Below are 14,372 nucleotides of genomic sequence, written 5' to 3' on the forward strand. Positions count from 1 at the left end.
GACATAGGATAAAGGGTCCAACATTTACTGCAGGATAACGTCCAGTAAAGTACGGGTAAAAATAGTCTGAAAGTCTTCAATGACGAGATGGTAGGTTAGGTGCGCTCTCTAGAAACTAGGTCAGGACCGCTCTCTAGTTTTCACTGTACTTCAGTGCACATGACATATTAACGATTTAGACGAGGGAATTAAATGTAACATCTCTAAGTTTGCGGATGACACAAAGCTGGGTGGCAGTGTGAGCTGCGAGGAGGATGCTATGAGGCTGCAGGGTGACTTGGATAGGTTGGGTGAGTGGGCAGAAGCCTGACAAATGCAATATAATGTGGATAAATGTGAGGTTATCCACTTTGCTGGCAAGAACAGGAAGGCAGATTATTATCTGAATGGTGTCAGATTAGGAGAAGGGGAGGTGCAACGAGACCTGGGTGTGCTTGCACATCAGTCACTGAAAGTAAGCATGCAGTGCAGTGACGAAAACCAATGGCGTGTTGGCCTTCATTGCAAGAGGATTTGAGTTTAGGAGCAAGGAGATCCTACTGCAGTTGGTGAGATCACACCTGGAGTATTGTGTGCAGTTTTGGTCTCGTAATTTATGGAAAGACATTCTTGAGGGAGCGCGGCGTAGGTTCACGAGGTTAATTCCCGGGATGGCGGGATTGACATGTGATGAAAGAATGGGTTGACTGGGCTTGTATTCACTGGAATTGAGACAGATGAGAGGGGACCTCTCTTTTCAAGAGAGAGAGTTAGATATAGCTCTTAGGACTAACGGAATCAAGGGATATGGGGAGAAAGCAGGAACAGGGTACTGATTTTGGATGACCAACCACGGTCATATTGAATGGTGGCAATGGCTCGATGGGCCGAATGGCCTACTCCCACACCTATTTTCTATGTTTCCTCCCGCATTCCAAAGACGTGTAAGTTTGTAGGTTAATTGGCTTTGGTAAAAATTGTAAATTGTCCCAAGTGTGTAGGATAAAGATAACGTCTTGGGAGATCACAGTTCAGCACGGACCCGGTGGGCCCAAGGGCCTGTTTCCGCGCTGTATCTCTAAACTAAACTAAACAAGCCCAGAGAGTTGGTACTCTCAGTGTCTTATTCTCAATACCTTCTACAAAAGATCAGCTTGCCACCTTTCAAGTGTGACTTGAAGAGGCATGATCACCAACCTTGGAGCTATTCCGCCCCTGAACAAATCTTCTACATAAGTTCTTAACCATCTTTTGCAAGCCTAAGCCAAGGTACCTTTTTGATGTGCTCTTGGTAGGTCAATACTTCCTGTTCGATGTTTACAAATTGATTGGCAACATTCAACATCTGCTTTCTCAGAAAATGCGTCTTCCTGGGAAGGAAACAGAACCGATTACACTCAATCCACATTGACCGGGCGCAGAACTTCAGCTACATCACCGTTGGATTATCAAAAGGATAACATTTCTTCAAGGAAATGAAGACATTCATTACAACTCAAGTTAAGCCATGCTCTGTCTTCAATATAGTACGCTGTCTTTGTTGGAATGGAGAGTTAAGATTTGACAGAGATTTTAGAGAGTGGCAAAGACCCGGGTTCGATCCTGATTGTGTTGTTTGTACAGAGTTTGTACGTTCTCCCTGTGACCGCGTGGGTTTTCTCCGGGTGCTCCGGGTTCCTCCCACATTCCAAAGACATGCGGGTTTGTATGTTAATTGGCTTCTGCAAATTGTCCCTAGAGTGTAGGATAGAATTAGTGTGAACGGTTGATCGCTGGTTGGCGTGGACTTGGTGGGCCGAAGGGCCTGTTTCCACGCTGTATCTCTAAGCTGAACTACTCAATTCAAAAGTGAGTAAAAACATACATGACATTATAGATGGTGTAAAATACAAAGCTGCTCACTTCATCCAGTCATCCGCTTTGTCAAGCAAAGTTTGGTACTTTGCAAAACATTCATCTTTGTACAAGTACATGGCTTTCGAAGCATGGACCCACATTTTCTGCCTGAAATGAAAACAACTGTATCACATTCTAGGTCAAAAGGTGAGTTTATGAAATTGGTATTGTTAGGATATTTTCAATGATTTATTGTCACATGCAATAGGTACAATGAAATGGTGTGATTTGCATACAACCCGGTAAAATCACACAGCAGACCTCACCTAGGCAGTACACAAATATTGTCATGTTTTGGTGCCGACAAAAGTTCACCGATCAGTCCAACCTACTGCCTGGCGCCGCACATGTCAGCAGGCCTCTTCACCCCCTCCCCGGGGCGGGGGCTAGGGGCTCGAAAAATAGCGCATAAATCAAACAGATGCCAGGCATCGCACCCAACTATGCTGCCAATTGAGGGTAAGTTACATCGTACAACATTCCAGGCCCACCGCCGATTTTCCGGCACCCTTGGTTCCAGAGGCGTTCTGGATTATCTGTTTTGCCGGAACAACAGAGGTCACGGCCTCCGAGAGGACGTCAACGGTACCGGAATGGTCCGTTCAGCCGCTGAGGGGCCGAGATACCAGCCCGCAAAGCCGGTCTTGGAAGTCGGCTATGGGGACGGAACTGCTGGCTCCGGCTGGGCCGGAGTTCCAGAGCCCCGGCAGCAGGGGGCAAATTGGACCCGCCGATCGGCTGCGGAAGTCCCGATGAAGTAGAGATCGGCCGCCTCACCCAGTCTGGGCTCTACATTTTCGGGGGGGACCTCCGGGGAAGACTTCATGTGCGCTCTGGTAATTTTGTTCGGACTAAAGGAGGTGCTGGACCAGCAGTTCCTGGTAAGTCGGTGGTGGACCCGTATAAAGCTTTTCCTTTCATCTGTACACTGTTTTACATGAAATGATACTCACTGTGGGAGCAGTGTGCGGGATACTTACTTATCAAATTTGTGGATCTGCTCTTCGTTATAAGGCAGCTCTGAAAGAAAGATAACATTCTGGGTCAAATCCTTGAAGTTCAGGAGTGAGTAAATACAGAATAGGCATAACGCTAACTCCAGTAAAGAATTCTGAAGAAGCTCCTTCACTCAGGCAGGGTTAGAGGGATATGGGCCAAACGCAGGCCGTGGGACTGGTGTGGATGGGGCACGTTGGCCGGTTTTGAGCAAGTTAGGCCGAAGGGCCTGTTTCCACACCTTTATGACTCTAACTGATCGGCCAACCTTTGCCCACCCTCCCACACTGTATATGACGTGTGCCTACTCACTGTGCAAAGCTTTATCCTTTTTGAACTGAAGGTAGATGTCCGTTATCAAGTCCAGAAGAACCTGTAGTTGCTCAGTGCTGAAATAAAAATATCGATTTTAATATACTGACTGATAAGCTTCATTAAATGCTGGCATCTGGAAATGTGGCCTTACATTTTGTCCTCTGGATGTGTTCCTATTTGGTAGGTCCAGTGATCGGATAGCTGGCTGCCAGGCAAAAGCGCATCTTCAATTTCCTTCAAATTGTGGTTAATGGAGTCCAAGGAACCTGCCAACTGCACAACATTGATAGATGGTTGAATTTTAACGGAGGGAGACCAAGATGTATTACTATAACAACATTTAAAAATGGTGGCGCAGCGGTAGAGTTGCTGCCACGCAGTGCCAGAGACCCAGGTTCGATCCTGACTACGTGTGCTGTCTGTACGGAGTTTGTACTTTCTCCCTGTGACCTGTGTGGGTTTTCCCCGGGAGCTCCGGTTTCATCCCAGATTCCAAAGACGTACATGTCTGTAGGTTAATTGGCTTCAGTAAAATAGTAAATTGTCCCCAGTGTGTAAAATAGTGTTGGTGTGCAGGCATTCGGTGGGCCAGAGGGCATATTTCCGCGCAGAATCTCTAAACTATACATCTGGACAGGTACATGGATCGGACAGGTTTTAGAGGGACATGGACCAAATGCAGAATGGCGGGACGCGAGTAGATGGGGCAACTTTGTCAGCATGGGCATGTTTCCAAGCTGTATAACTCTATGGCTATGACTCTAATATCTGGTTCAGACTACATTGGAAACAGGAGGAGATCATTCAGCCCTTCGACCCAGATCTACCCCTCAAGAAAGATCACATCTGATCCAACCTTGGACTCAGCATCACATTCCTGCTCGCTTCCCATCTCTCTCAACTCCCCTGCAGTTCAAACCTTTTTAAAATCTCACCCTGAATATATTCATGACTCTGTCTCCAAAGCTCTGAACAGAATCTCCTCCCCTTCACCAACCTAAATTGGTGACGTTACTCTGACGTTCTAGATATTATTCCCATTGGAAAATTTCAGCTCACTATCCAGTCAATGCGATACATTTAAAGCACATTTTACTGTCTTTGTGTCAAAGTGGAGCTTTGTGTGTAATTTATGTCCAATTTATATTTTTTGGCTATCCTCTGTGTCCCTGTGATGCTAGTTTCCATTGTAAAAAAAGACACAAAGTATTGGAGTAACTCAACGGGTCAGGCAGCAACTTTGGAGAGCATGGATAGGTGACATTTCAGGCGGGGCCACTTCTAAAGAAGTCTGAGGAAAGGTTCCAACCCGAAACGTTACTTATCCAGGTTCTTTTAAGGTGAAGAGAAAATAAATCTGAGTAACTTTTTCACACAAAGAGTGGTGGATGTATGGAACGAGCAGCCAGTGGAGGTAGTTGAGGCAGGTACTATCGCAACGTTTAAGAAACTATTAGACAGGTACATGGATACGAGGTTTAGAGGGATATGGGCCAAACGCAGGCAGGTAGGACTAGTGTAGATGGGGAATGTTGGATGGTGTGGGCAAGTTGGGCCAAAGGGCCTGTTTCCACGCTGCATGTCTCTATGACTTCTCAAGAGCTGCCCCGCCTGACCCGCTGAGTTACTCCAGCACTTGGTGTCTTTCTTTGTAAATCAGCATCTACAGTCTGAAGAAGGGTCTCGACGCAAAACGTCACCCATTCCTTCTCTCCAGAGATGCTGCCTGTCCCGCTGAGTTACTCCAACATTTTGTGTCTAGCATCTACAGTTCCTGGTGTCCAACTTCGTCATTCCACTTGCGCATTTTTCAATACATCCGCCTTAACATGATTTTTTAAAAAGAGTGGTGAATATAGTGAAAACAAATCCTCAGCAAAATGTGTGGGCGCAAATGGAAGATTGTTTTAAAGATTGTTCTGGCCTGCTCCAATTCTACAAGCAGAATGAAGGTGTTTGATTACTTACACGTAGAAGCTTGTTGTGGATTTCAGGAATCTCATCCAGTTCTGACGGCAGGATAGTTGTCTGCAGCAAACCGTTGTATCTACCAAACGCAGATGATGCATCATTAAGACCATTAGTCCACAGCCAATATATCTACGTCATGATCCATCCCAACCAATGCATTTGGAAAAAAAAAAGAGGTATTTGTGTATATGATCATGGACATAGAACCGTAGAGCTATTATGTGTATTAGCGATAGAGTTGCTGCCTTACAGCGCCAAAGGGTGGCACAGTGACGCAGCGGTAGAATTCCTGCCTCACAGCGCCAGAGTCTTGGGTTCAATCCCGACTACGGGTGCTGTCTGTGCAGTTTGTATGTTCTCCCCGTGCTCTTGCGGAGTTTCTCCAGGTGCTCCGGTTTAATCCCACACTCCAAAGACGTGCAGGTTTATAGGTTGATTGGCTTTGGTAAAATTATAAATTGTCCCCAGTGTGTAGGATAGTGCCTGTGTACGGAGTGATCAATGGTGGGCAACTCGGTGGGCTGAAGGGCCTGTTTCTGCGTTGCATCTCGAAGGTCTAAAGCCTTGATTCGAAAGTCTCGTCAACCAGCTTGAAACAAAATATCTGTGGCACCAATAAAGAGCGAGTTAACGACAGCGAGACCAACACTTACACATTTCTGGCTCGTTCTACAGTTGTGATGCAGTAATTTAGCTTCAGAACCACTTCAGTCTTCTTGTGTAAAGTCTCATGAAAATGATCCATGACGATTCGTCTAGGGGAGGGAGTGAAAGTACGAGTTAGAATTACAGTCCATTGGGCAAATACATTTTTGGCATTAAGTGAACAGGAATTCTGTAATAAAAGACACAAAGTGCTGGAGTGACTCAGTCTGATGAAGGGTCCTGACCCGAAACAGCATCTATCCATTTTCTCCTTGGATTTGTACAATGTCATTTACACTGTTCAGTTCAGACACTGCCCAGACCATCACACAATCCAACCTCCCTTCCATTGACTCCATTTACACCTCACGCTGCCTCGGCAAGGCCAGCAGCATAAACAAGGACCAGTCGCATCATGTCCACTCCCTCTTCTAGAGAGTGACCCTCAGACTACTTTTGAACAGACTTTACTGGCTTTGCCTTGCACTAAATGTTATTCCCTTATCATGTATCTGTACACTGTGAATGGCTTGATTGTAATTATGTATTGTCTTTCCGCTGACTGGTCAGCACGCAACAAAAGCTTTACACTGTACCTTGGTATTCTAAACTAAACTGAGATACTCAACTGTTCAAAATTGTCTTACAGAAATATCCCTGTGGGAAACTCAACACCAGAGCATTTTAAATGTGTAGGAAGGAACTGCAGATGCTGGTTTATACCAAAGATAGACACTAAGTGCTGGAGTAAATCAGCGGATCAGGCAGCATCTCTGGAGAAAGTCTGAAGAACGATCCTGAACCCAAACATAAACCATCCTTTTTCTCCAGAGATGCTGCCTGACCCGCTGAGTTACTCCAGTGCTTTGTGTCTATCATCTGAGCAATTTAATGCAGCCTTCGTCACAGTCAAATGTTTTTAACAGCATAAAGAAGGCAAAAAATAAAGAGAGAGTAACGTTAAGCAAGGGAATTGTACAAACTGGGGCTAACTTGCTGGGGAATGGCCACTAATATAAATGTCAATGATAGACACAAAGTGCTGGAGTAACTCAGCAGGTCAGGCAGCATCTCTGGAGAAAAAGGATGGGTGGCGTTTCGGTGTCGGAAGAACAGTCCTGACCAGAAACGTCACCCGTCCTTTTTCTCCAAAGATGCTACCTGACCCGCTGAGTTACTCCAGCACTTTGTGTCTATCTCCAGAATTAACCAGCATCTGCAGTTCTTTGTTTCTGAATGTCAATGATGCTGGAGTTATGCACTTGAAGCACGAGTTAGTGTGCAGGAGAGCACATTGCTAGAAGATAATTTAAGGGTGTGACCATGCCCTTAAAATAGCAGAGCTTCCACAGTATGTCAAGAAAATTACAGGTTTTTAGTATTTCATAGATAGCAGCAAACTAATAATGGCAAATGTCTGACACATCTGTGCATGTGAATACACAATTTACTTACACCAGCCATCGGACGCCCTTCCGTGCCAATTCCTGATGGTGCAACAGTGAGGAGACTGTTTTGCGTATTTGGTAAACGGCACCTTTAACATTCTAGGGCAGAAGATTCAACATTCAGATGGATATTTCCTCGGAATTTCACGGTAGTGTCAAAGTTAGCAGCAAAACAATGTTTGTGGCCAAGTCAAAACAAACCTTTGCACAGGACGCATCGAGGTCCAAATCGTACCGTGGATGCAACTTTGGAATGGAAGCTGAGACAGAAAATACACAGATCCTTAATGGTGCAGTAACAGAGATCATGTTCATAACTCATAGGGGCAGAAGCCGGCCATTCTGCCCATCCAGTCTACTCCGCCATTCAATCATGGCCGATCTATCCCTACACTAGGTTAATTCCCAGAATGGCGGGACTTTCATATGTTGAAAGACTGGAGCGACTAGGTTTGTATACACTGGAATTTAGAAGGATGAGAGGAGATCTTATCGAAACGTATAAGATTATTAAGGGGTTGGACACGTTAGAGGCAGGAAACATGTTCCCAATGTTGGGGGAGTCCAGAACAAAGGGCCACAGTTTAAGAATAAGGGGTAGGCCATTTAGAACTGAGATGAGGAAAAACTTTTTCAGTCAGAGAGTTGTGAATCTGTGGAATTCTCTGCCTCAGAAGGCAGTGGAGGCCAATTCTCAGAATGCATTCAAGAGAGAGCTGGATAGAGCTCTTAAGGATAGCGGAGTCAGGGGGTATGGGGAGAAGGCAGGAACGGGGTACTGATTGAGAATGATCAGCCATGATCACATTGAATGGCGGTGCTGGCTCGAAGGGCCGAATGGCCTCCTCCTGCACCTATTATCTATCCCTCTCAATGCCATCCTCCTGCCTTCTCCCCGTAACCTTAGACACTCTTGTTAATCAAGTATTGGCCAATCTCCGCCTTAAAAACACCCAATGACTTGGCCTCCACAGCCGTCTGCGTCAATGAATTCCACAGATTCGCCACCCTCTGACTAAAGAAATTCCACCTCATCTACTTTCCATAAATACCAGATTGATACATACCAGCGCCAATCTGGCCCTGCTTTGGATTATTAATACCAGAATCAATAAATATGAATAAACAATCAACAAATACCGGCGCAAATCTGGCCCTGCTTTGAATTATTAATACCAGAAATAAACAGGCACCTAGCAGAAGGAAAATAAAATCCCATAGCCATGTACAGAGGGAGGGGAAGTTAAATAGGGTGTGACCTGAAGCTTCGTCGATAAGGTGAACTTTCCAACCATAGGATCTCAAATGGAGAGGCAAGTGAAATGAGAGAGACTTTGATTAAATTAACTGAAAGATAAGGCAGGGAAACAGGCCCCGTTGCGTACAGCCCTTGCCGACTATCAATCATACTAGTTAGACCACTTTTCTCATTCATTCCCGACACACTAGGGACAATTTAGAGGCCAATTAAACTATAGACCCATACGTCTTTGGGATGTGGGAGGAAACTGGGAGCGCCCAGAGGAAACCCATTTGATCACAGATAGAACGTGCAAACTCCACACAGACAGCGCCTGAGATCAGGATCAAATCTAGGTGTCTGACGCAGTGAGGCAGCAGCTCTACCAGTTGTGTCAGTGTAGGGTAGTCGTTTTAGTGCACTATGGGGCGGCAGGGTAGAGTTGCAGTCTTACAGCACCAGAGACCAGGGAGTTTGTACGGTCTCCCCGTCACCACGTGGGTTGTCCCCGGGTGATCCAATTTCCTCCCACACTCCAAACATGTATAGGTTTATTGGCTTACAAATTGTCCTTAGTGTACAGGGTAGAACTAGTGTCTGGGATGATCGCTGATCGGCGCAGTCTCAGTGGGCTGAAGGGCCTGTTTCCGCACTGCATCTCTAAACTAAACCAAACTAAAATACTGGAACTTTCTAGATGAAAGCAGGGATGTCGATATTGAAATGAAGGAAAAGTCTAGCAGGAGGTAATGGAGGAGAAAAAAAATCACATACGTTCTTGGAAGACCAGTCCAATTATATTCATAGGTTCTTTGCTCATGATTATCAGAGGGTTATCTTCAGACGTCTTGGGGAAATGTTGAGCTTGCATGTCAGGATCAAGCTCGAGGGAGCGGCTTTCAAACATCAGTTCCTGAAATTCGGGTGCAATGTCGGTCTGCTTGTAGACCAAATCATGAAATACATGGGCCCTGTAAAGGAAGTGAGGGAGGATATCAATATATCTTTATTAATGAAGACCAAAAATTATCTGAAGTGAATGTGAAAGTATGACAGAAATAAAAGGAAGCAATAAATACACTTTGCTTCAAGTATCGCAAACCAAAAATGTAAATACATTATAAAAAAAGACATGAAGGGTCTCGACCCGAAACGTCACCCTTCTCTCCAGAGATGCTGCCTGTCCCGCTGAGTTACTCCAGTATTTTGTGTCTACCTTCGATAAAAAAAGACATAATGTGCTGGAGTAACTCAGCAGGTCAGACAGCATCTCTGGAGAGCATGGATAGGTGATGTTTCAGGTCGGGGCCTGTTGACTATGGAGTAGGCCAAACAGTTCCTCGGGCCTACACCATCTTTTAGACTTTAGAGGTACAGAGTGGAAACAGACCCTTTGGCCCACCAAGTCCGCGCCCTGTACACCGCCACTAGTCCTACACACTAGGGAGAATTTCCAATTTACAAAAGCCAATTAACCTGCAAACCACTTTGTCTTCAGAGTGCGGGAGGAAACTGAAGCATCCAGTGAAAACCCCCACGGTCACAGGGAGAACGTACACTCTGCATAGACAGCACCCATAGACAGGATCGAACCTGGGTCTCTGCCATTGTACGGCAGCAACTCTACTGGTGCACCGGAGTAGCTCAGCAGGTCAGGCAGCATCTCTAGAGAACATGGATAGATGACACTTCGGGTCAGGACCCTTCTTCAGTCGTGAAACGTCACCCGTCCACGTTCTCCAGAGATGCTGCCTGACCCGCTGGGTTGCCCCATCATTTTGTGTCCATTTGTGTAAACCAGCAACTGCAGTTCCTTGTTTTTAGAAAGTGACTTCTCATTGACGAAGAAATAGCCTACTAACAAGTAATTAACTGGGGCAAGTAAACCAAAGGGTTCAAGTTGCATGTTTTGCGATCAACATCTAATAACTAATTAGGCCATTAGTCACATAAAACATCCAGCAAGTAAATTACTAATTGATTAAACAGGATTCAAAAAATATTTGTTCCTCCATTATATATATAGATATCTGATAAATGCACAAGAAAATGGGAACAGAATTCTCAAGGCAGTCGTTAACAGTCGTGTGATAGTTATACAGCTGGTCACTTCAACAATGTACCTACTTGTTGTAGCTTTGAATGTAGATCTTGTGCAGCGTGACCTGGTGCAGAGAGAAGATGTGGATCACTATTCTGTGCAAAACATCATTGGTTTCTGCAAAAAACTGATCAAAACCCCAGCACTTCTCCTGATCAGCTTCGAGGATGTTGGCCAGGATTGGCGTCAGCAAAGACTGCAGACCTCTGTGGAAAAGAAAGAGCAACAAAAAAAAAGTCTTGTTATTATTATCCAATTTAAAATAACAGCAAAAGATTCGAAGTGTTATTCTCTGTCTTGTTTCGGGTTGGAAACCCAGTTTAGAGTTTAGTTTAGAGATACAGCGTGGAAACATGCCCTTCAGCCCACCGAGTCCATCCGACCATTGGTCACCCCTACTCTAGTTCTATGGTATTCCGCTTATTTTTAGATTTAGAGATACAGCGCGGAAACAGGCCCTTCGGCCCACCGAGTCCGCGCCGCCCAGCGATCCCCGCACATTAACACTATCACACACTAGGGACAATTTTTACATATTACCCAGTCAATTAACCTACATACCTGTACGTCTTTGGAGTGTGGGAGGAAACCGAAGATCTCGGAGAAAACCCACGCAGGTCACGGGGAGAACGTACAAACTCCATACAGACAGCGCCCGTAGTCAGGATCGAACCTGAGTCTCCGGCGCTGCATTCGCTGTAAGGCAGTAACTCTCACTCCTGACACAGCAGGGGCAATTTTACAGAAGCCAATGAACCTGTACGTCTTTGGTATGTGGGAGGAAACCGGAGCTTCCAGAGAAAACCCAGGGAGAATGTACAAACTCTGGACAGACAGCACCCATAGTCTGCATCGAAACAGGGTCTATGGCACTGTGAGGCAGCAACTCTACCGCTGCGCCACTTCCAAAGGGTCTCCAACCCGGCATATCCATTCTGCTTTTCTTGCCGCAGATAATGCCTGCCAGGGCGAGGGTGGTGAATCTGTGGAATTCATTGCCACAGTCAGCTGTGGAGGTCATAGCAATGGGTATTTTTAAGGCAGAGATTGAGGTGGATAGGGAAATAAGGATTATGGGGTGAAGGCAGGAGAATGGGGTGGATAGGGAAAGATTGATCAGCCATGACTGAATGGCGAAATGGACTCAATAGGCCAAATGGCCTAATTCTGCTCCGATGACTTGTGAACTTATGAACAATGAAAAGGAACACAAAGGAAATACAGGCAAGGCCATCCTAACTACAATGATCATAAAGATGCTTACAGTGGAACGTATTTGATAAAGCTATCAGTCATTGCTCATATTCAATAAATTATCAGCGTGCACGAAGACTTGTCAAGGGCTGACTTACCTAGAAAGGTTGCAGGACATTGGCAAATCACAATGCCAAGCAATGGGTCCGTTTTCTGATTTCTGAACCCCTGATATTGTTCCAGGAGGTTTCTCTGTGATTATTTTGTACCTAAAATTGAACAGCAAAAATTATTTACTCAGATATTAGAACGTTTCACAAAGTTAGGTGCCATTTGCTATGCATCGGCCATGAGTCAAAGGATTTACACCACGCCTTTAATGCAGAAAAGGTACAATGGAGGTGGAATTAGCACCAGGAATGAGAATTAGAAGAATGGAATGAGACATGGCTAAAAAGGCAGCACCCAAGCATGACCTTTTAGTTTGTTTAGTTTATTGTCACATGTACATGTACAGTGAAAAGCTTTTGTTGCATGCTAACTTGTCAGAGGAAAGACAATACATGATTGCAATTAGGCCGTCCAGTGTACAGACGCAGGATAAATGGTATAACGTTTAGTGCACGATAAAGTCCAGTAAAGTCGAATTCAAGATAGTTTGAGGGTCTCCAATGAGGTGGATATAGCTCAGGACCACCCTCCAGATGTTGATAAGATGGTTCAGTTGCCTGATAACAGCTGGGAAGAATCTGCCCCTAACTCTGGAGGTGGGCATTTTCACACATCTTACCTGATGGGAGAGGGGAGAAGAGGGAGTGGCTGGGGTGAGACTCGTCCTTGATTATGCGGGTGGCCTTGCTGAGGCAGCGTGAGGAGGGAGTCAAAGGAACGGAAGTTGGTTGGTTTGATGGTCTGGGCTACGTCCACAATTCTCTGCAATTTCTTGCCGTCTTGGATGGAGCTGCTCCCAAACCATCCCGATAAAATGCATTCTGCTGCGCATCTGTAAAAGCTGGTGAGAGTTGTTGGGGACATGCCAAGTTGACAGAAGAGATCATGGGAAGGGGAATTAGGAGCGAATGAAGAGGGGGGGGGGGGCTTTTATTCAAAGAGAACAAACTAAGAGAGATCAGGAGTGCCTCTAAAAGAGCAAAAGGGGAGAGGGGAAGAGAGAATGGAGTACAGGTGCTCCTCAGCTTCCGATGGGGTTCCGTTCCGAGAAACCCATCGGAAACCGAAAGTATTGCAAGTCGAAATGCATTGTAATACATGCGATCACATGGCAGAACGCGAGTGGTGGCTCGCTAAGGGTTGCTGCCATTTGCACCATCACAAAGTCAAACTACCGCGAGTCGAAACATCGTAAGCCGGGGGGCACATGTAAAAGGTTAGAAAGATACAAGGAAGAGAAATACTCGGGATATAAAACAATTTGTTCATAAATCATAGGAGCAGAATTAGATCATTCGGCCCATCGAGTCTACTCCGCCATTCAGTCATGGCTGATCTCCCTTTGCCTCACTACCCCATTCTCCTGCCTTCTCCCCAGCACTTTGACACCCTGAAGTTTCCAATGATTTGGCCTCAAGGGGCGGCGTGGAGGCACAGCGGTAGCTCTGCTGTCTCGCAGCGTCAGAGACCCAGGTTTGAATCTGACTACCGGTGCCATCTGCAAGGAGTTTGAACGTTCTCCCTGTGACCATGTGGGTTTTCCCCGGGAAGCATCACAGCAGGGTTTGGGAACAGCTCCATCCATGACTGCAAGACATTGCAGAGTTGTGGACGTGGCACAGACCATCACGCAAATGAACTCTGTTTCTGGAAACGTCACCTATACATGTTCTCCAGGGATGCTGCCTGATCCGCTCAGTACTCCAGCACTTTGTGTCAATCACTGATGCATTAAATGTTTGTTTCTTTTGGAGAAATAAAACCAGCTTGATCTTGTGGGGCAGCACAGTGGCTTAGTAGTAGAGCTGCTGCCTTACAGCGCAAGACACCCGGGTTTGATCCTGGCTAAGGGCGCTGTCTGCATGACGTTTGTACATTTTCCCTGCATGGGTTTCCCCCGGGTGCTCCAGTTTCTTTCCACATCCCGAAGACATGTGGGTTTGCAGGTTAGTTGGCTTCAGTCAAATTGTAAATTCTTCCTCATGTGTAGGATAGTGCTAGTGTACGGGGTGATCGCTGGTGGGCGGTCTTGGTGGGCAAGATACAGTTTCTGCGCTGTATCTCTAAAGTATATACCATCCATTTGCCCAAGTGTCAAACTGTGTTACCTGCAGCAAAGTTCAGCGTCGCAAACAAACTTGTATTACCTGCAGTAGAACTTACATTACTTCCTTGTTCCTGCGGGGTCCTTCAAAGGGTCTGAAAGGGAGACTGCCGGTGGCTGCGTGGTAAAACGTGACCCCAATGCTCCAGAGATCCACGGTCGCTCCATACGTCTTCTGGTGAGATTTTCTCAGCACAGCTCGTTCATACATGTCTGGGTGCTAAGCAGATTTCATTATTCTAGTCAGACGCTGCTCTTATATTTGGGGAACATTTACCTTTAGCTTAGCTTAGAGATGCATGGAAACAGGCC

General features: G+C 45.8%; 1 protein-coding gene across 4 annotated transcripts in view; it reads right to left on the reverse strand.

Annotated features, from left to right (window-relative positions):
- The window catches only part of tbk1 (TANK-binding kinase 1), a 33,357-nt gene that overhangs the window by 7,296 nt on the left and 11,689 nt on the right, over positions 1 to 14,372 (reverse strand). For all 4 annotated transcript variants that reach the window (XM_078417242.1, XM_078417241.1, XM_078417240.1 and 1 more), the window contains 13 exons: positions 14,120 to 14,280; positions 11,944 to 12,054; positions 10,618 to 10,797; positions 9,265 to 9,461; positions 7,452 to 7,510; positions 7,258 to 7,349; positions 5,811 to 5,912; positions 5,155 to 5,233; positions 3,338 to 3,459; positions 3,184 to 3,260; positions 2,856 to 2,895; positions 1,882 to 1,983; positions 1,253 to 1,349 (listed from right to left, as the gene is read on the reverse strand). In XM_078417242.1, coding sequence (XP_078273368.1) covers positions 1,253 to 1,349; positions 1,882 to 1,983; positions 2,856 to 2,895; positions 3,184 to 3,260; positions 3,338 to 3,459; positions 5,155 to 5,233; positions 5,811 to 5,912; positions 7,258 to 7,349; positions 7,452 to 7,510; positions 9,265 to 9,461; positions 10,618 to 10,797; positions 11,944 to 12,054; positions 14,120 to 14,280 — 1,419 coding nt within the window. The remainder of the gene's footprint in view (positions 1 to 1,252; positions 1,350 to 1,881; positions 1,984 to 2,855; positions 2,896 to 3,183; positions 3,261 to 3,337; positions 3,460 to 5,154; positions 5,234 to 5,810; positions 5,913 to 7,257; positions 7,350 to 7,451; positions 7,511 to 9,264; positions 9,462 to 10,617; positions 10,798 to 11,943; positions 12,055 to 14,119; positions 14,281 to 14,372) is intronic.

The sequence above is a fragment of the Rhinoraja longicauda genome, chromosome 20 (assembly GCF_053455715.1).
Source record: "Rhinoraja longicauda isolate Sanriku21f chromosome 20, sRhiLon1.1, whole genome shotgun sequence".
In the NCBI taxonomy this organism is placed as follows: Eukaryota; Metazoa; Chordata; class Chondrichthyes; order Rajiformes; family Arhynchobatidae; genus Rhinoraja; species Rhinoraja longicauda.